Source organism: Condylura cristata, unplaced genomic scaffold, assembly GCF_000260355.1.
Source record: "Condylura cristata isolate star-nosed mole 26May11 unplaced genomic scaffold, ConCri1.0 scaffold00008, whole genome shotgun sequence".
NCBI classification, from domain to species: domain Eukaryota; kingdom Metazoa; phylum Chordata; class Mammalia; order Eulipotyphla; family Talpidae; genus Condylura; species Condylura cristata.
Genome location: NW_004567109.1, coordinates 52006645 through 52027466, shown reverse-complemented (window position 1 = coordinate 52027466; position 20822 = coordinate 52006645). Strand labels below are relative to the sequence as shown.

The window sequence follows — 20822 nt, the reverse complement described above, 5'->3', positions numbered from 1 at the left end:
GAGGAGTAGCGGGCAGGACAGGAGAGGTCTGCAATGCCATGTGGATCACCTCCGGGATTGGGGATCAAACTCATGCTGAAGTAGCTTTAGCTTCTTAGTGCTGTGCTTTAACCCACTGCGCCACCGGGAGGTCCCAACTGTGGCCAAAAATTAAAAAAGAAAATCAAAACAATCAAAAGTGGTTGTAATAAAAAGCAAAGTTCCTGACCCACCCTGATAAGGAATGTTAGGAATGTTAATTAAAACAAAAATGATGAAGAAAGAGCTTACTGCTGGAAATCTACTCTTTAAAAACAGTTCAATGATATTTGTTCAATATGATAATATAGACCTTTTGTAGGACTATCCAGGTAGTTAATGGAACTTTACACTGGGGGAGCTATGAGGCTTAACTTCAAATGCAACACCCATAAGTGGGAATTTAAAACCCTGGACTGTGGATGAAAAATTACTAAGAGAAAATAGCAGGAGTAGGTGGTTCAGGCTAAAACCCACCTTGTAAGATTCTAGCTGAAAACAGGACAGGGCAAAATAACCTGGGTGTGATGGGGAAGGAGAAACCTAATTGAGGAAGGGTCAGATTAATCATCCCTATGGTTAGGTTCTGGTTAAACTGATTTAGGGTTATGACTAAAACGGGATTTTATAAGGAAGATCACGGAGGTTTAGGAACCGGACTAAAGCTTGCCAAGCAAAGAATCTTTGTCACTACTTCAAATATTTCACATTTCTTGTAAGAGTTTTGCAGCGCTCTTTGGGTCCCAGCTCCCAGGCTAGAGAAGTCTGGGCAACAGTCCACTAATTTCATAGCAATTATCAGAAAACGGAAAGCAAGAGAGTTCTTACACCTGCTGGTGGGAGACTGTGTAAGCACACGCAACCCAGCACTTAGCGTTCACCTTCCACAACCTGAGAGCCCCAAATCCACCAGGAGGAGACCCGGCTTTCGCGCATCTAAATCCTGGAGGCCAAGCATTTGCACCTGGGCTCCAGAGCCGATCTGCAGAACCCCGACTAGGCTTGCGCGCCTGGGTTGTGGGAACGCGAAGGGGTCGGGGAAGGCATTCAGAGGGTGGGGACAGCAACTGGCTCATTCAGACGACCTCCTTCGCTTCACGTGTTCCCCTGAAAGGTGGAGGAGAAACAGTGTGTAAGGGAGATGCTTCTCTGGGAGGAGGATCACGAGTTAAAACACTGAGAGGAGGGAGGGTGTCTTGGGCGGCGACTCGCCACCGCCGGGAGCTGGTTGGACTGCCCTGAACTGAACTTGAGATATTTCCAGAGCTACAACAGACATGCGGCGTCCACCTTCGGCGGAGAAGACTTGAGACCTCCGGACTCCATTGCTTCCACGGGTCGCCCCAGCTTGCTTTCACCGGCTCCCCACCCCGCGCCCCAACTAACAGGTGAGCGGAGCTCCGCGCCGCCCGGAGGAGTCAGGTGTTGTGGGAGCGCCCGCGGCGCTCAGGGAGGGGCAGGGATGTCACCAGCCGTCGGTGACCCGGTGCGGGAGGGTTGACGCCATGGAAAGGGCTCAGGTGGGATCAGGGTGCGAGCTGCAGAAGTTTGGCACAACGCCTGCTCGGCAGTCCTCTCAAGGTCAGTGGTGGTGCTCGCCGTCCGGGGGCTCCGGCAGTCTGGAGGGAGTTGTGAGTGGGGAGGTCCGCGCGCCCCAAAGTTGGAGTGAGTCCCGGCCGTAGCTGCTGAGGCTGGGTGGTTCTCCCAAGCAGCCGTAGCCCAGGCGGTCGACCCCAAGCCCCCCCAGCTTAGCTTCCAGTAGGGACGCCAAGAGCAATTGCCATCTGCTGTCCAGAGCCTAGTTCAGGAAAACCTAGGGAGGATGCAGCCAATCTGAGCGGTTTCGGGCTCAAGATGGTCTTGAAGTTGCACAAACAGCCTCTCCAGACGCTACTGACCTTTTACTAAAGGTGTAGTGGGGCAGATGGAGTAAGAGCTGAAGCTGGGGTCTAAGGAGGTCTCCAGGCATTGGCCTGGTGCTACTGCAGGCCCGCGACAAAATAACCAGCCTGATAATGTCGGTTTGAGAGCTTGCCTACCAAAAAACCCAAGTAGGCCCCCTCCCCACGCCACCCCCCCAAAAAAAAACATGGAAAGAAAATTAGAAAACAGAATATGAGACAGAAGGTTTGTGTCCGGTGGAGGCTTCCGGAAGAAAGGAGGTCATTTTAATCTGAAGTCAGCTATGAGGCTTTTACTTACATGTACATACCTCTAATTTTCTATCGCTTGAGCCAATTAAACTAATGATAGACGTGAATAAACAACCTCTGTGTTAGTTTGTAGGTGCTAAGAATGAGACTAACACCCCAGAGTCTTTCCTGACCTGAGTCTCCACCCACCCCACATCCAGAGTAATGCTCGCTCCTGGATGGGTATGAAGGATTGTTGGCCAGTGGTCCTTCTGTGCCTAGGTGTCTGGACAGGTCTTTTTTTCTTCTTAAGTAATTTTTACTGGCCCTATCTTTCAATAATTCTAAAATACAGTTAAAATTAATTTTATCCTTCTTTTGTCTGATAATGGCTAGTAGTTTGTTGCTTTTTGCACAGTCCAAGAATGTTCCTCCATATTAGAACAAAACCCAAATTGTTGGTCAAATTTCCTCTTCTTAAACTGTAATGCTCTTTGAATTTTATGTGAGGAATAATTATATATTTTACTGGAACAAAATTTCCAGTTTTTATTATTTTTTTAAAGATTTATTTATTTATGCTTACAGAACTGGGATACAGGTGAGAGGTGTGGTGGGTAAGAAGATTCACCAGAGAGAGAGTGGGGAACAGAACAGGGAGATCTGCTGAAATACACTGCTGAGGGGAGCAGCAGGCGGGGTCAGGAGAGGTCTGCCATGCCATGTGGGTCAGCTCCCTCTCTGGGAATCGAACTTGTGCTGCAGTGCCTTTGGAGAGCTTCTTAATGTGGTGCTTTAACCTGTTGTGCCAGCAGGGAGAGCCCAAAATTTGCAGTGTGCACACTGGAAGGGCTTTTGTGACACAATAATGCAAACATTTGCAGCCATTTCTGAATGAAAGTCTTGTTTTGGAGACCATTTGGTGCTGTGTGCTAACTACATTCATGGTGGTGGCTCATTTTCTCTGTTCCTGTGGGTTAGTGTTACAGTGTGTGGCTAGCTTGTTTAAAGTTTAATTTTCCCTATACCAAATAGGAAGAGTTTAATGGCCTTGTATCTGTAATTCACCAACATGCTTCATTTTTAACAGCTGCAATATTACCTTTGTGCATTTGTCAGTTTTGATTAATATAACATCACCTTTGTTTTAAATTTCATAGGTAAAACCTATTTAAAAACTCTTTTTGAAGAACTATATTCTTGAGTGAAATTTCTATGGTATCAATAACTACTCTCCCTTATGTCTTTACCTAAGGAGTTACTGTACTCATACTTTGATGAGCATTTTTACACACATAAGCCACACTAGAATGAGACCAATCATAATTTCATTTTGAGGGCATTGCATATATGTTTTATGTTCAGCCATATTTTTATTGATCTTTCTGCTAATCAAGAGTTTTAAAAAACCTCCTCTGGAAAGTTTTCATAACCAACATGTACTGCTTAGAGTTGCTGAGTTTGCTAAGAATGCTTGAATCAGAACAAAATTTTGGATTCTAAACTTGGAAAGCAGTGTGCTCAACCATGACTTGTCAGGTATGGTATAACTGTAGTTTGAGTCCTGCCCTTCCCACTTTAATCTCCTAGTAGGAATTATAAATATATCAGAGCCAGATTTTTTATCCTATGTAGATGGACTCCACTCTCTCTGATAGCTTAAGGTATTTTATTTTGAAAAGATCTCCATAATATCAATATTGATTTGAGGGAAAATCCAAGATAGGTCTGAGATTCTGAATTGACTTCTTTGTCTCATTCAATGGAAATGCCCCCTTATTTTCAAAGGGACAAAGGAGGTGTAAAGTATGCTACATAAAAGCGCCTTCAGTAAAAAGCAAATAGAGAAGACGTGGCTGATTGGGATTGGGACTAAACTGAGCCCTGCAGGCACTTTGTAGAACTGTAGGTTTTCCTGGGCTCTTGTTGCTTCCTAAGAAACTTGGTTATTTAAGAAGCTGATCTGTCTGCTGGGGTGGTAAGTAAGTGGGGCTGTGTGGTTAGTGCTAGACTCTATGAAGAGCTATATATGCATTTTAATTTAATGGTCACTAGAATCATAGGAGAGTAGGCATTGTTATTTTCATTTTGCATACTAGAAAACGGAGACTCAGAGAGACTGACTGAGTGACTTGCCTAAGGTCTTAGAAGTGCCATATATAGCATTATATACTATCAGTGTATACATTTACATAATACTCAATACTTAGAACGCACATATTATCTTAATAATTACTAATAGGAGCAGCCCTGGTATTTGCTAACTTTCCGTGGAGTGAAAATTCTCTTAGTAACTGAAACAAATAGAAAAACATCTGAAGTACAGTTTAGATCAATGGTGCTTATTTGAAATTCAATTTGTTGTCTCTCTTTAACTATCTTGTAACAGCAAATATAGGCTGGTACCTTTATTTGCAGAATGAAAACAGTTTCTTTCTTTCCCGTAGAGATGGCAAGTCCTGAGGTAGTAATAAGTAGTTGCAGTGCTCTTGAAGATGAAAATCGCTGTACTTTTAGCCAGCACACATCTCCTTCTGAGGAGCTTCTACTAGAAGACCAGATGAGGCGGAAACTGAAATTTTTTTTCATGAATCCTTGTGAGAAGTTTTGGGCTCGAGGTAGAAAACCATGGAAACTTGCCATACAGATTCTGAAAATTGCAATGGTGACTATCCAGGTAAGAGTCTTAGATCACAAGTTTGGTGAAAGTCTCTTTTAACCTCATGTATGATGAACTCCTAAATAAGGAGTTCTTAAACCCTTCCCTCTTGGGGTTTTTATTTTCTTATGTTTTTCTTCTCATCTCTCATTAAATCATTTTAGTCACATAATCCTAATTAGTTTCCAGGAAAAAAAATTTAATGTTTGACTTCCAATCAAGAGTTTTAGCTAAAGGTTTCTAAATTGGCCATGGAAATTAGACATTGCACAACCAGAGGATTCTTCTCCTTCTTAGTTGGTTTCCTGGGAATTTTTTCTTTGTAAACTTCAAAGCTTTCTGTTAAGGCAAATACTTGGATTCTCACAGCCCAGTGATCATGGGAAAATTGCAGTAGAAGAGTGTGGAGCTATTGAGAAAAGTGTGACACAATAGTGAAATATGAGCCTTCATTTTAAGAGACTTTGATTTTGCTGTCCTTGACTTAAATTTTTTTGGGGGAAATCATATTTGGTGATTTTTTTTGTATATATAGATTGTGATTTACTTGATGAGGATGTATTTTTATGCTGGTGAAAGTAATTATCTCTTGTTAAAAGAAAAAGGGCAAAAATAAAAGTGAACTTTAATGGGAAAAATAGTTGTGATATGATTTTTATTATCACTTATAATTTGGGGAAAATGGCATAAGTAAATATACATTGGTGTCTAAGTAGAAATGTCTTTTAAAACTGAAATCACTAATTATTGCAAGCATATTTAAGATTGTTAGATGCTGCGGTGATTTCTGTAATTACATGTAGTTGATAGAATTCTTGGCTAAGTTTCTGATACAAGGTGTTTTGTAAGGAAAGTCATATTTGAGTGACTATTCTGTTTCAGGATATTATTTCACTGAATTCCAAGAACCATCCTAGTGAATAACTACTGACATTCTTCACTTTACAGGGAAGAAAATTGATATTTACAGAGTTTTTATAAAAACTACTACATAATTCAGTGGCTGAATCAAGACTTCAGAGACAGAGCTTTGCAATGTATCACCATAAAAATGAATGTTCAATTCTCAGTAAAATATTTGGCAACATAAAATTGAAAATTCTAACTTCCAAGTAATAATACAGTACATAACAATAATGAAATATTTACCTATGTTGTTTCTTATAAGTGGGCGTGGGGAGATGTTGTCAGTTGAATATGACTCTCGTTTACTTAAACTGATAGGTACCACTTGAATACTTGTTATGTTTTGAACTAAACATTTTATAGACATTGTCATGTCAATTCTTAAAACAAATCTGTTGTTTTGCATATGTAATTCACAGATGAGAACATTGAGACTTAATAAAATAACTGGTCATCATCAGAAAACTGGAAGAGTAGAACTTCAATTCAAACTCAGATTTCATTCCCTCTTAAGACTTATGTTTTGATTACTCCTAAGTCTTTTAGGGAGCTCCAACCTTCCTGTGTTTTCTAGGGTGGTCAAAAGGCAGTTGATCAATACTTTAAGATAGTAAGCCTAACAATGCTGAGCATATGGGTATATTTCTTTTTTTTTTTAAAGGAATTGAGGGATTCTTAAGTATTATGTTTCCTATATCTGAGCAGTCAAGCAAGTATTACATAAAGAAACTTTCAGTTGAGTAAATAAGACTTACTGATGGAAAAAGAAGGTGGTCTTTCTATAAAGCTGGAGATGTTGTGTCTGCATCAGCAAAAATAAAAGTTGCCTGTAATGATAAGCACCCTAATAAAAGTTTCCCTTCTCCCACTACTGGCTCTGTCTCTGAAGTATAGCAGTTCCCTTTCCGCCACTGTACTTCTGTCTGCAACTGGGTCCTTGAGACAAGGGACCATTATCTTTTCATTGTATCCTCAGTACCTAGCTCAGTACTGGCATGTGGGAGTTATTCGTGTATTGGAATCAATTGGCAAGAACATCTTTGGAAATTCTCTGGAGTTTTCTGATCATCAATTTCAACAGAGATAATATCTGGAATACCAAGCTATCATCTTATTGAGATGTTAAGTAGGACATTTAGATTAAAGAGACAATTCAGAAGTGGGGGTTGAGCTAGGTGGAGAGTGGTGATGTATGCAGTGCAGGGTATACTTCACAACGAGAGTCAGCATGGGGATGATCCAGCTCTTCTCTGTTTCCCAATCACATCCTGGATTATGTTTATAATGTGGCAGAATGATAATACTTGGATTTAGTCTGTTAGATGAGTTCACATTTCTCACTATACACTTGTAGTGGCTTGAAAGAAATGAAGTCTTCGGAACCTTTTTGTACTCATTTCGTTTGCTGACTTTTTCTTCTTTCTTTTCTTTTTTCAAGTTGGTCTTCTTTGGGCTAAGTAACCAGATGGTGGTAGCTTTCAAGGAAGAGAACACAATAGCATTCAAGCACCTCTTCTTAAAAGGATATATGGACCGAATGGATGATACATATGCAGTGTATACACAAAGGGATGTATATGATCAGATCATTTTTGCAGTGAACCAGGTAAATCAAACATGCATATTCCTTATTTGAAGGAAAGAACAGAGTGAAGAATTGTAGCACTGTGCTTGATAGAAAATGACATTCAAATGTAGGACAAACATTAATGTAATGACATGTATAATGTATAAAGCTTATAAGCTATATAAAATATATAGATATATGAAATTCCATGTGTGAAATCACTTTAAAATTGTTATTTTAAAATATTGTCAAAAAATGAGAAGTCAGAAAAAAGGTTTTGTTTTGTAATAGGGACAAACTTCAAAGTCTTAACTAAGAACTGGAGTTAGGGTTTGGCACGGGAACCTTAAAGATTTAAAATAATTAGCCCATAACCTTGGTTGTGAGTAGTCATTAAGTCTTCTAGGTTTAATAAATATTTTGGGGTCTTCTTAGCAAATAATGAAGTTATTAACTTTGCAGAGTCATGTGATGATTTTACAGAGTATAGCAACCAAGACCTTACAGTTCATTTAAAAATAAGTAAGGCCTTTATGTGATCTATGACAATGACTGTATTGTAATACCCACCAACAGCACAAAAAATAGTAAGCTTGTTTCTGATCAGTAAAATTCCTAGTCTGAGTTTCTTAATTTTTTTAAAAAAGATCTATTTATTTATGTATACAAGACTGGGGTACAGGCCAGAGGTACAGAGGGTGAGGGGAGGTGTTGGTGGTGGTGAGAGGATTCACCAGAGACAGAGTGGGGAGCAGAACAAGCAGATGTACTGAAATACACTGCTGAGGGGAACAGAGGTCCCGAGAGGTCTGCCAGCCATCTAGGTCGGCTCCCTGGCTGGGGATCAAACTCTGTGCTGCAATGGCTGCGCATAGCTTCATAGTGCTACGCTTTAACCCCTTGCACCACCAGAGAGGGCCCCTATTCTGGGTCTAATCAATTTATTTTTTCTATCAATAGTGCCTTTTGAAGATCCTAAATATCTTATTTCATAGGTGTCATTGAAAGTGTTCTTGAAGTCAATTATATCCAAAATGAACTTGTTAGCACACTGCATTTCAGAATTATAACTCTTCCTCAAAATATTTGTATTCTGCAATCCTGCCTCTTTATTATTTAGAGGTCATCTATGTGCTGTAAGATGGTAAACTACTAGGATAAAATCTGAATGTATGGTACCGAGGCTTTCTGTTAGCATGTTAGCGTTAAGCATTTGGTTAGTTTCAATTTGCATGATTGTGAACCTTTACTCACACCTCTGTTTCTTCTTGGTTTAGTATTGGTCAACTATAGTGTTCTAGAAAGTTGCCCATTCCTTCAAGGTTTTGTTAGACTGTAACAAAACTGGAGTCAGGACAAGCTGTAGGAAGCCACAACTAATGCCACACAGGGTACCAAAACTGATAGCTGGACAAAACTGGAATGAATGTAACCGTCCTATAATTCTATAAGGAGACAAGATGCGGTGAGAGGCCAGGTTGGAAGCAGGAAGACTATTTCACAGGTTTAATTTGTCCAGGTGAGAGGCCAGGAGATTCAAATTTGGAAGTTGTCAGCATGTATATGGTGTTTAAAACATGGGCCTGAGACCCAGATGTCATTTATGGAGCTGAAATTATAGAACTCCTACACTGAACCCTAGGGCATTTGAAGATGTAGAAGTTGATGAAAAAGGATTCAGCAGGGGGTGTGGCTGAGGGCAGTAGCAGTGAAGATCATGAGATGTCGTCAGACTGGGAATATTGGAGTGTAATGTGTGATTTCTAGTTGGACTGAAAGTGGACTATGAAAGAGGGAGAGTAAATGGTCATTCCTAGGTTTTGACCTGAATAACTGATTGGCTTACAGAGTTGTTTACTGAGAGGGGAATTATTGTAAATGAAGTGGCTTCTCTCTATGTTTAATTATGTTTAAGATTTTTTTTGGATTCCATGGTGTCATGTAGACAGATTGTTACCTATGTTTGGAATTCAGTGCTGAGGTCAGGAAATGAAAATTTGGAAGTTGTCAACGTGTAGATGGTGTTTAAAACATGATATCTGAGAACCAGATATCATTTCTGGAGAAAGTATAAATAAAGAGGCCCTAGCTTGAATCCTAGGGTATTTGAAGATTTAGAAGTTGATGAAAAGAGGACTTAGCAAAGGAAACTGAGAAGGAGCAGACTGTATCTCAGAAGTCAAGAAGGTATCACATAAAGGGGAAAGCTCTCAGAGGGTTCAAACACCATGGAGAAATTAAGTTAAACAAGGAGAGAGAACCAAGTGTCAGATCTGGAACAGGAGGCTCATTCTCCAATGAACTAAAAAAGCTGAGCTCAGTATCTGCCCCACAGACCCAGATTCTAAATGGTTTCCTTCATTTATCATCGTGTGTTTCACATGTAGCTTTTAATAGAATTATTTATGAATCCATCCCACTAAATTATTTAATCCAAGACATAGATACCACATCCTTATCTTTGTATCACCAAAGATCTTTAATATCACTCTGTCTCTGATAAGTCCTCTTATCCCCTGTACCTCTGGCCTACACCCCAGTTCTCCTACATACACACACACACACAAATTAAAATAAAATTTACACTGAATGTAAGAATCAGTTACTAAATCACATGGTTCGGTCAACTCTGTGTTTTCTGCCTGCAGATACCCATTGCTTTCAAATTGACAGTTACTTCAAGATACTACAGATTCATTTGTAAAAGTAACATTTTATTATATCTTAGAGGATTCAGTAGGAAAAGGGAATATTGCTATAATAGTGACTAAACTGTAGTTTTACAAAAAATAAGATAAAACATAGTTTTTTAGAAAAATCTTCTTGACTAGCCTGAAACAATTATATTCCACTTCCTTTGTTACAGTAGTAAAGTAGGACTATGACTTTACAGGCAGTAGTTCAGTCATAACAAAGGGGCCTCCCTGGTGGTCTAGGTATTAAGTCTTAGCGCTGTCACCTGTATGGCCTGAGTTCAATCCCCAGTCAGGAAGTTAACCCCCATATGGCACAACAGACCTCTCTGTCCGGCCCACTGCTCCTCTTCGTACTGTTTTTCAGTAAATCTGCCTGTTCTGCTCCTCACTCTGTCTCTGGTAAGTCCTCTTATTCCCTGTATCTCTGGCCTACACCCCAGTTCTCCTGCATGTGCACCCACACACAAATAAAATTTACACTGAATGTAAAAATCAGTTACTGAGCATAGTTCTTGAACAGAGGAAAGACTCCCAAGGATTATATGATTTAGGCCTTTTATTTTTCAAGTAGGGAATAAGACAGAAGTTCTGCAAGTCTGTGACTTGCCTAAGGTCGCTGAAGTAAAACTAGAGCTAAGAACTCCTATTCATTCACTAGTGCCCTTAGCCCCCATCCTCCTGGTGTTCCACATAGTCAGTATATTAATATGAATGTCTCCACACAGGGGGAGAGAACTTACTAGTTACTAAGGCAGGGAGGGAGGGGAATCATGGCTTCATGTCTGCCCTGGCTGGTGTGCATATTTTCTGTTTCTCTCCTTGGTTGAAGTACTTGCAGCTACGCAACATCTCAGTTGGGAATCATGCTTATGAAAACAAGGGCGAGGAGCAATCTGCTATGACCATCTGTCAGCGCTTCTACAAGCAAGGAAACATCTGTCCTGGGAATGACACCTTTGACATTGATCCAGATATTGAAACTGGTGATGTTCTTCTAAAGCTAGAACTTTCATTTTAACTCCTTGATTTATATTTAAAACTAGTCATTTCAGTTCTGAAGACATTGACTTAGTTCGGTCTAGTAGGTTATAGTAAGAGCCACATAGAATTTATTATGTGTCAGGTACTGTTCTAAGCCATTTACTAACTCAAGCATGCACCTATGTGCATGTACACACATTCACACTACAGAATTTGATATTATTATTTTATGGAAGATGAATGTATGGCTCAGAGAGATAAGTGACCTATTTGGTTCAGAACTGATAAGAGACAGTGTTTAAATTTGACCCAGTGTATCTGTGCTCTTATTCACTGTATTCTATTGTGTCTCAGGCTGGGTAAGCCAATTAAATACACAGATATTATCTTTACAAAGTATTATGCCTGCAAATTGTTGATGTCTAAAGCCCCTCCCCCCAACAGCACTTAACTGTTCAGTATCTTTGGGGGACAGTGTATTGGGGGGAGGGATGAGAACCAGAAGTTGGAATAACACAGTTTATTCTTATTAGCAAAGTTCTATTTGCAATCTGTATCTAAAAGATTAGCTTAGTTCGTTGAAGTAAAAAATAAGTGTTCAAAAACTTTTAGCAACAGTCACTGGGCCATTTTTCTTACTTTTTAAAGAAAGATAGTAGAGTTTTGATTAGTTAAGATCTTCTAAAATTCTTTCCTTTATAAGATGCTTATTAAGGAAAAGTTGTCAGCACATTCTAAATAAAAACAACAGAGGCCCTCCCTGTTGGTGCAATGGGTTAGGATACAGCACTGCAAGCCAGCTGCAGCTGCTTCAGTGCAAGTTTGATCCCAGGCCCGGGAGGTGACCACATGGCATAGAGACCTCTCGTCTCGCCAGCTGCTCCCCTCAGCAGTGTATTTTGTTGATCTGCCTGTTTTGCTCCCCTCTCTGTCTCTGGTGAATCCTCTCACCACCTCTGCACCTCTGGCCTGTACCCCAGTCCAGTTCTGTATGCATAAATAAATAAATCTTAAAAAAAAAAAGCCTGTAAACTTAGATAACCTTGACGTAGGCACTACAAGTGCTTTGAACCTATACTTACAGTACAAAAAGCTTGGACTCATTGTTTAGACTTAAAAATGCAAAAAGAAAGAGATCATTTTATTGCACACTAGGGAGCTAGTGTTCAGATCTTTGTCTATCTTCTACCTACTTCAGAAATTTCAGAAACTTATGTCTTGAAAACAACTGTCATCATAATCAAGTGATACTGATTAACTTTTAAAATCTTGACTAAGAAAAATACTAGAATGTGAATAGCTACTCTTAAATATATTATCCTTTCTAGATGTAGTTTACTTGTCTTAGGTGCTAACATATATTTTGTTTCTTTCTGTGGCAGAATGTTTTTTTGTAGAGCCAGAGGAACATTTCCACATAGGAACATTAGGAGAAAATAAACTCAACTTAACACTGGACTTTCACAGGTGAGGGAAGCAGATAGGAGAGTAACTTGTTTGTTTGTATCTGTTTTCACTGCACTGAAGTCTCCTTTGTTTTCCAGACTTCTAACGGTGGAGCTGCAGTTTAAACTGAAGGCCATTAATCTGCAGACTATTCGTCATCACGAGCTTCCTGACTGTTACGACTTTACTCTGACTGTAAGTGGGGGCTGGGCTGAATTTGGTTCTGATCTTGGGAAACAATTGTTTTTATCTAGTTATAGGTTTCATCTACTTGTGTTAAAGTGTGACCAAATATGCAGGTTATTTCCACTTAAATGAGCAAAAGGGCAGCTTTGGGACTGCTTGCTCTGTTTTGGTGTAGAAATCTTTTGACTCATTGATTATCTGTTTTTGTTTTTTTTTTTTTTTTGCACTTCAGTGTAAGTTCTGCAAGGCTTAAGATCTTGCTTTGTTCACTACTATGTGTCCTGTGCCAAGAACAATACCTGATGGCAGAGTTGGTGTTCAAATGCAAAAGGAACAGGATTTGGTAGGTGCTGTTTACCGGCTCTTACTAAATTGTATATGGAGAGCTGCTTACGGTCACTGCCAAGGGCTCTCTGAGTTTCTTTACTGTGGATGTTTGCTGACTTTTGGCTATTACTCACAGTTTTTTTTTGTTCTGCCTCCAAGTCTCTGGGTAGTGTCTCCACTCACCTTGTCACTACTATGTTCTCAATATTCTAGTTGCAAATAGTGCTTTAATGCTCTTTAGAGAACACAAATGCCTCTCAGAGGATTTGTTACCACACAAAGTTCAGGATCAGTGACCTAGTGTTGTGTGGGCATGTATGCCACACAGCTCACTTCCTTATGACGCAGATTTTACTACTTCAGCCGTAATTTGTAGCAAAAGCTATGTCCATGGTATTCAATTAATTTACTGTAAGAAGTCAAACTTTCAGAAACTGTGGTTTTTAAAAACTCAGAATATAGTATAATATAATAATTATGCATATGATTTAGCAAGAGAAACCACTAAAATTATGACTGTTTTGATTTGACTACACACTTTGACCCCAGTATTACTCAGCAAGTTATGAATACACAACATTACTTGTTTTTTTTAATTGAGCTATTTGCCATTCTCATCCAGCTCTTCTTCCTTCCTTCTACTTTCATGCCCTCCAAATTGAGAAATGCTATTTTTCAAAATTTTTGAGTACCTTCAAGGCTTAGCTTAACTGACACCTCCTTTATGAACCTTTTTTTGAAAGTATAGAAAGTATATTATGTGCTCTGAACTCCTAGGTTATGTTTTGTTTAGGATTTGTTTTTTTTAAAGATTTTATTTTATTTGTGCATACAGAGCTGGGGTACAGGCCAGAGGCTCAGGGGCAGCGAGAGGCTTCACCAGAGACAGAGCGGGGAACAGAACAGGCAGATCAACGAAGTACACTGCTGAGGGGAGCAGCGGGCAGGTCAGGAGAGGTCTGCCACGCCATGTGGTCACCTCCGGGGCAGGCGGGAATCGAACTCAAGAGGAAGCGGCTTTAGATTCTCAGTGCTGTGCTTTAACCCGCTGCACCACCAGGGAGGGCCTTGTTTAGGATTTTATAGTTGCTATGGACTTACCAACTTCTTCATGTCTTCAAATTTTCTAGGTGTTTATCATCAATTCTACTAGATTAAAAGCTCCTTGAAGGCAGGCACCATTTTATTAACTTTTTCATCCTTCAAAGAACATAGTAGGTGTCTCAAAAATCTGTTGAATGAATAAATGGAACATTGTGAAATCCAGATCTATTCCAATGATTCCATACAGTGGAAAAGCAAGATGACCTATTGACACTTGAAGATGTCACATTTTTGTCATTAATGTAGAATCATATCAAGTTACGCTTGCATTGAAAGTTGGGCAGTGCATGTCACAGAATTATAAAATTATACCCTGAGGTAATTTACATATAAAAAATATCAAAGCAACTTCATTGTTATATATGTAAACATAATCCAGAGCAGCATACATGCAGGACTTTAGATCCTGAGAAACCTAGATTTTTATTTTATTTAAAAGATTTCTTTATTTATGCATATAAGAACTAGGATATAGGTCAGAGGTGCAAGGGGTGAGAGGATTCACCAAAGAGAGTGGGGAGCAGAACAGGCAGAAATATACTGCTGAGGGGAGCAGTGGGTAGGAAAGGAGAGGTTCCCTGGCCAAGGATGGAACTTCTGCTGCAGTGGTTGCAGATAGCTTCATAGCATTGTGCTTCAACCTGTTGCACCACCAGGGAGGCCCCACTAGATTTTTCTAATTTATTTTTTCACATTGCTTTTATTGAGATAACATGAGCTTACAACATTTTATATGACTTAAGTGGTATAGATTTGCAATCTTCAAACATATAGTTACCTCACCCTCATCCCACCAAAGCACCCATTATCCTCTACCATAGTCCACTGGGCCCCTCCCTCTATATTCTCTTCTTCCCTGTCTGGTAGTCACAATTAGATTTCTAGGGTTTACTTTGGTTTAATTTTTCTATTCCTTGTTTTAGTTCTCTGTATTCCATTTGTAAGTGAAATCATCTGGTAGTTGTCTGACTTTTTTTTGCTTAGCATAATAGCCTCCAATTCAAACCAAGTTTTTGCAAATGGCAAGATTTCATTTCTTCTTTTTTTTTTTTTTTTTAAAGATTTATTTATTTATGCACATAAGAACTGGGGTGTAGACCAGAAGTGTGGGAGGTGAGAAGATTTACTGGAGACAAATTGGGGAGCAGAACAGGCAGATATACTGAAATCCATTGCTGTGGGGAAGCAGTAGGCAAGACAGGGGAGGTCTGTTGCTGCACCATGTGGGTCAGCTCCCTGGCCAGCCTGGAATCGAATCATGCTGCTGTGGCTGGCAACAGCTGGAAAGCACTCTCCTTAACCCCTGCACCACCATGGGGTGCCCTCATCTCTTTTTATGCCTAGTAATATTTCACTATGTGAGTGCTCCTGTGTGTATATGTGCATATGTGCTTGCTCCATATGATACCTCATCTTAATCCATTCATCTTCCATTGGACACTTAAGGTGTTTCCATAACTAGAAAAGCCTAGATTTTAATTACAGTTCACTAGTTAACAACTATGTAACTTTATGTAACTTGTTTTGATCCTCAACTTTTGCATTTGTATGGCAGAATTAGTGCCCAAGATAACAAAGTTATCATGATAGAACATGATATATCATAGTTATATATGATATATAACATGTGTAAAACATATATATATAGGACCCTCCTGGTGGCACAAAGGGTTAAAGCACTGCACTGTAAAGCTATCCGCAGCTGCTGCAGCATAAGTTCAATTCCTGGCCAGAGAGGTGACTCACATGGCATGGCAGTCTTCTCCTGACCCTCCTGCTGCTCCTCTCAGCAGAGTATTTCAGTACATCTGCCTGTTCTGCTTCTCATTCTGTCTCTAGTGAACCTTCTCACTCTCTACACCTCTGGTCTATACCCCAGTTCTTTTATGCATAAATAAGTAGATCTTAAAAAAAAAAAAAACATGTAACAGGGCTCTCCCTGGTGGCACAGTGGGTTAAAGCATAGCACTATGAAGCTACCACCGCCACTGCAGCATGAGTTTGATTCCTGGCCAAGGAGATGACCCACATGGTGCAGCAGACCTCTCCTGACTTAGCCTCTGCTCCCCTCAGCAGTGTATTTCAGTATACCTGTCTGCTCTGTTCCCCACACTGTCTCTGGCTTGTACCCCAGTTCTGTGTGCATAAATATAAAAAAATCTTTTTTTAAAACATACAACTTATATGTGCTATATACCATATATGTAGTGTACGTTATAGTATATAATTGACATATCAACATACATTAGATATTATATAATATATTAACATATTGACATATATATAACACATGCATAGGACATGCCATAGTATTTGGCATACAGTTGATATTTGATTAAAACTTTAAAATATTTGATTAATCCTTTAAAAACTGTTTATTAAACCTTATTGTGTGTGCCCAGTTGCATTTATAATGTAGATTTTCTTTTGATTAGTGTTAGTATGGTGTATATTTTTACATCCTTTTGTTAAACTACTTGTGCCTTATATTCAAAATGAGTTTCTTACTAGGTAACATATAGTGGAGCCTTGCTTTTTTATCTACCTTACAATCTCTACCTATTAAATCCTTAGACTATTTAAAATATATGTGATTTTAATATGGTTTCCCTCTGTTTTTGCTATTTTGGGTGTGATTAACTGCGTATTTTTATGATTCAATTTTATGTCATTGATTAACTTAGTAACTATAACTTTTTGTTGAATTATGTTAGGGTTGATAGTTCACATACCTAACTTATTACCATCTACCATAAAATGATATGCAGAGCATAAGAACCTAACAACAATATATTTCCATTTGTATCTTAACTTTTATTATTGTTATCATCCAAATTATTTCCATGTGTGTTACAAACTATAAAATACATTTTTGTCAATTAATATTTTGAAGCAGTTATATAGTAATGGAAAAAGTCTTTAAATTTGCACAAGTAGTTACCATTTCCAGTGGTCTTCATTCCTCAGTGTTTGAGTTTCTGTCTGGTATCCTTTTTTCTTCTTTCCTAGGGAAAGAACATTTTCTGTAGTGCAGTCCTGCTGTAATGATTTCTTTCAGCTTTTCTATCTCTGAAGAATAATTTCATCTTTATTTTTTAAAAGATAGTCATCATGTATACAATTTTGAGTTGACTATTTTTTCCCCATACTTTAAAATGTTGTTCTTACAGTTCTCATTGGCTCTGGTGAGAAATCTGCTGTTACTTTCATCTTTATTTTTTCTGAATGGAAAACTGTATCTTCCCCTCTTCAGTTACTTTAAAAACTTTCCCTTTATGTCTGACTTTAACAATATGATTGTGATATGTCTTGCTGCAGTTTTCTTCATGCTTCTGATATCTGGGGTTCACTGAGACTCTTGGTTTTGTGGGTTTCTCATTTTTAATATGTTTGGTATTTACTCAATATTTTTTCAAATGTTTTGTCTACTATTTCCCCCTATTAAGACATTCAAATTCAGTGGACATTTGAATTTGTCCCACAGTTCTCTAATGCACATAGTTTCATCTTTTTTCCTCTGGGGCTCATTTTGGGTAGTTACTATCCATTGTCTTCAATTTTTTTCTACTTTATTTCATCTGTTGTTAGTTCCATCCATTCTTTTTTCTCCTTTGAAGCATTAAGCTTCTTTTAACCTACTGAGATGTGACTGGCATGAAGCCAAAGTTTATTTACTCAACAGATATTTAATGAGCACTTACCATTGTAAGATCCTGAGGGTTTTTGTGTGGCTAAAAGATACTTTCTCCTTGGCATGGATTTCTGACTCATTGAAATAATACTGGGCATCTTCCTTGTGTGAGGCCATGGGCTGGGTCCTCCAGCAGCTGTGGAGATGGGCAGACACTGATAATGCCCCTGGTTGCTTATTAAGTAAAGAAGCTTATAGTCTAATGTGAGTTATTAGACTCATTAAACTTATTTGAAATTTTATATCTGAAGTTATATCTGATTATCCCTATGAAGAGACTTCATTAAGACTCACTTAAATGACAGATTTTGAAAGAATATTTTTCTTTAGGGCTTGGGAGAGAAGGCTCTAATTATAAACAAACAAGACCAATATTAATTCCTTTCCCTTGCTCTCCAAATCCCTATATGGGGAAAGTAGAGGGAATGGGGGAAAACAGAAAGGCTATGAAAGGCATGACTTTGTCCTACTTGGTGCCTGGTGTGCTGAAATAGTTATCCTGGAAGCAAGAGTAAGCTGTTGATTCTCAGTTACCACTTTATAATACATCCCATTATAGAGTGACTAAGAGATCTGGGCTAGAATGAAATCAGAAAAGCTTCACCTGAAATGTCTCAAGACTGAAATAATGAAACTCTGTGTTTGTAGAGATTATGGTAGCATAAAAATTCTCTCCTTAAGTTCCTTCTAGAAGGTGGGGAAAGCCCCTGTTGTATCAGCTCTTATTCATATCAGAAGGGCAACTTAGAGTAACTTAGAATTGGGGGTTGGGGGGATTGTTTTTTTTTTTTTTTTAAAGATTCATTTATTTATGCATTTAAGAACTGGGATACAGGCCAGAGGTTTGGGGGATAAGAGGATTCACCAGAGATACTGGGGAGCAGATTAAACTGAAATACACTGCTGAGTGAAGCAGCAGGCTGGCCAGGAGAGGTCTGCTGTGCCATGTGGGTCAACTCCCTGGTCGGGAATCGAACTCGTGTTGCAGCGGCTTTGGAGAGCTTCATAGTGCTTGCTGTGCTTTAACCTGCTGCACCACCAGGGAGGGTCTGGATTCTTGTTTTCAAAGTTGTCCAGAGCCTATATACTCTCCTAGAAACGGGACCTTCGAGACTAGAATTTCTCAATAGAACATCTAGTTTAACAGTTTAAGTTCACAGAGAAATAAGGGATTCCCAAGATTGAAAAGAGCAATAGATTAGGAATGAGTATCTGGGACTCCTGTCATTTTGAAAGAATTGTTTCCTAATTAATGCACAAAGAAAGAATTGTTTCCTAATTAATGCACAAATGGATCATGACTTCAGAAACTATGGGTATGGTCTTGACTTCTTCCCTCTTCTTCACAGATAACATTTGACAACAAAGCCCATAGTGGAAGAATTAAGATAAGCTTAGATAATGACATTTCCATCAGAGAATGTAAAGACTGGCATGTATCTGGATCAAGTAAGTGATGAGTTTTGCTAGTTTGCAGAATGGTTATTAAATTACTCAGGAATTCATGGAGAATCAAAGAAAAGAACTGGAGCATTTGTCATATTCTATACCGAAAAAAACAAAATAAAAAAATTCTCAATCCCTCAGCAAAAACAAAAAAACTCCACATATATGCCTAAACCAATATTTATTGGTTGTTTACTACATAAGTATTCACCTACATTATCCTCATTTTAATACTTTAAATATCATTCAATAGGCAGCTTTCCCCTGCCCCTCACACTCCACTCCACCTCCCACTTTATTTTTAACAAATAAGTAAGGCTCAGAGGTGAATCTTTGTATCTTTGATCATATAGTCAGGGACAAGTCAGGCAGGATTTGATTCTAAAGCATCCTGAAGCTTGTCACTGTCTTCTGTTCAGGTTAAATGTGGACTGAGTGAGGAGAGGCTTTATTCCTAGAAATATGAACACAAAGTCAAATATAAAATGAGAATATTGCTGAGAATTTTGGAACTGAAATGGAGAAAATCGACTGGAAAAAATTTACCTATTTCATTTGCTAGTCTCCTGTAAGTAACATAATTATATGTTGTGCTTGACTTAATCAGTATATCAAGAGTTTTCAGATTCTAATGAGCACAACAATCAACTCAGGTTCCTGCTAAGATGCAGCTCTACAAAAGACAGTCAAGGTCTGGGGTGGGGCTGAGGAATGTGACCATAATCCTTGTTCACTCTATATAGTGAATAATGGTTGCTTTAGGGCTTCATAGAGATTAGCTTGCAGAGTTCAGAAGTAGTAATGAGAGAATAAGAGTAAATAAAATGAAATTTGTTCATTGTAACATTTTTCCACTGGTGACTTCCTCTTGAATCACATGCTTTTTGTTTTTTAAGATTTATTTATTTATGCATATGCAATGGGGTACAGGCTAGAGGTGCAGGGGAGGTGAGAAGATTCACCAGAGACAGAGTGGGGAGCAGAACAGGCAGACTGATGAAGTACACTGCTGAGGGGAGCAGTGGGCGGGTCAGGAGAGGTCTGCTGTGCATGTGGGTCACCTCCTGGACTGGGGATTGAACTCACACTGAAGCAGCTGCGGCCAGCTTACAGTGCTGCATCCTAACCTGTTGGGCCACCAGGAAGGGCCCAAATCACAAACATTTATTTAAATTACATAATTTCTTCTTTAAAACACAAACCTGTTATATGCTGTGGTACTACATCTCCATTAATTTAGAAAAGGGAAACGGAGAGCTTGTAGAAGTTTCTGGCACATAGGCTTTCTCTCAAAGGTTTGTTTCTTGGTTTTCCAGTTTTTCTAAAGTAGATTTAGACACTGGCATAACAATTGGGTGCCTGAGGCTAACATTATGGAATACTTCCTCACAGAACTTGTCTTAATGCTTTATATTTTTGTCAGCATAGAGCAGTCTAATTATTGAATAGAGAGCAGCTATGCTGCAGAGCATCTGGCCCTGAGCTGTCTGCCACCCCCTCACCTTGCTCCAGGCATTCTGGCCTGTGCCTTCTTGTAGTTTTCCAAGATCTTTGCCTGGATGCCTCAGATCTCAGCTGAAACCCACTGCCTCCTTGGTGAGGCAGTATAAAAGTGCTCACTTTTCCAATTCACCAACATTCTTCATAGACAGCCATGATTCAC

General features: G+C 39.1%; 1 protein-coding gene across 1 annotated transcript in view; it reads left to right on the top strand.

Annotated features, from left to right (window-relative positions):
* The first annotated feature begins 1539 nt into the window (after positions 1 to 1539).
* MCOLN3 (mucolipin 3) overlaps positions 1540 to 20822 on the top strand; it is a 28257-nt gene continuing 8974 nt past the window's right edge. Inside the window, exons 1-7 of the mRNA XM_004679170.2 lie at positions 1540 to 1599; positions 4598 to 4827; positions 7154 to 7321; positions 10808 to 10961; positions 12342 to 12426; positions 12504 to 12600; positions 19063 to 19162. Of these exons, the coding sequence (XP_004679227.1) occupies positions 4600 to 4827; positions 7154 to 7321; positions 10808 to 10961; positions 12342 to 12426; positions 12504 to 12600; positions 19063 to 19162 (832 nt within the window). The 5' untranslated portion in view covers positions 1540 to 1599; positions 4598 to 4599. The remainder of the gene's footprint in view (positions 1600 to 4597; positions 4828 to 7153; positions 7322 to 10807; positions 10962 to 12341; positions 12427 to 12503; positions 12601 to 19062; positions 19163 to 20822) is intronic.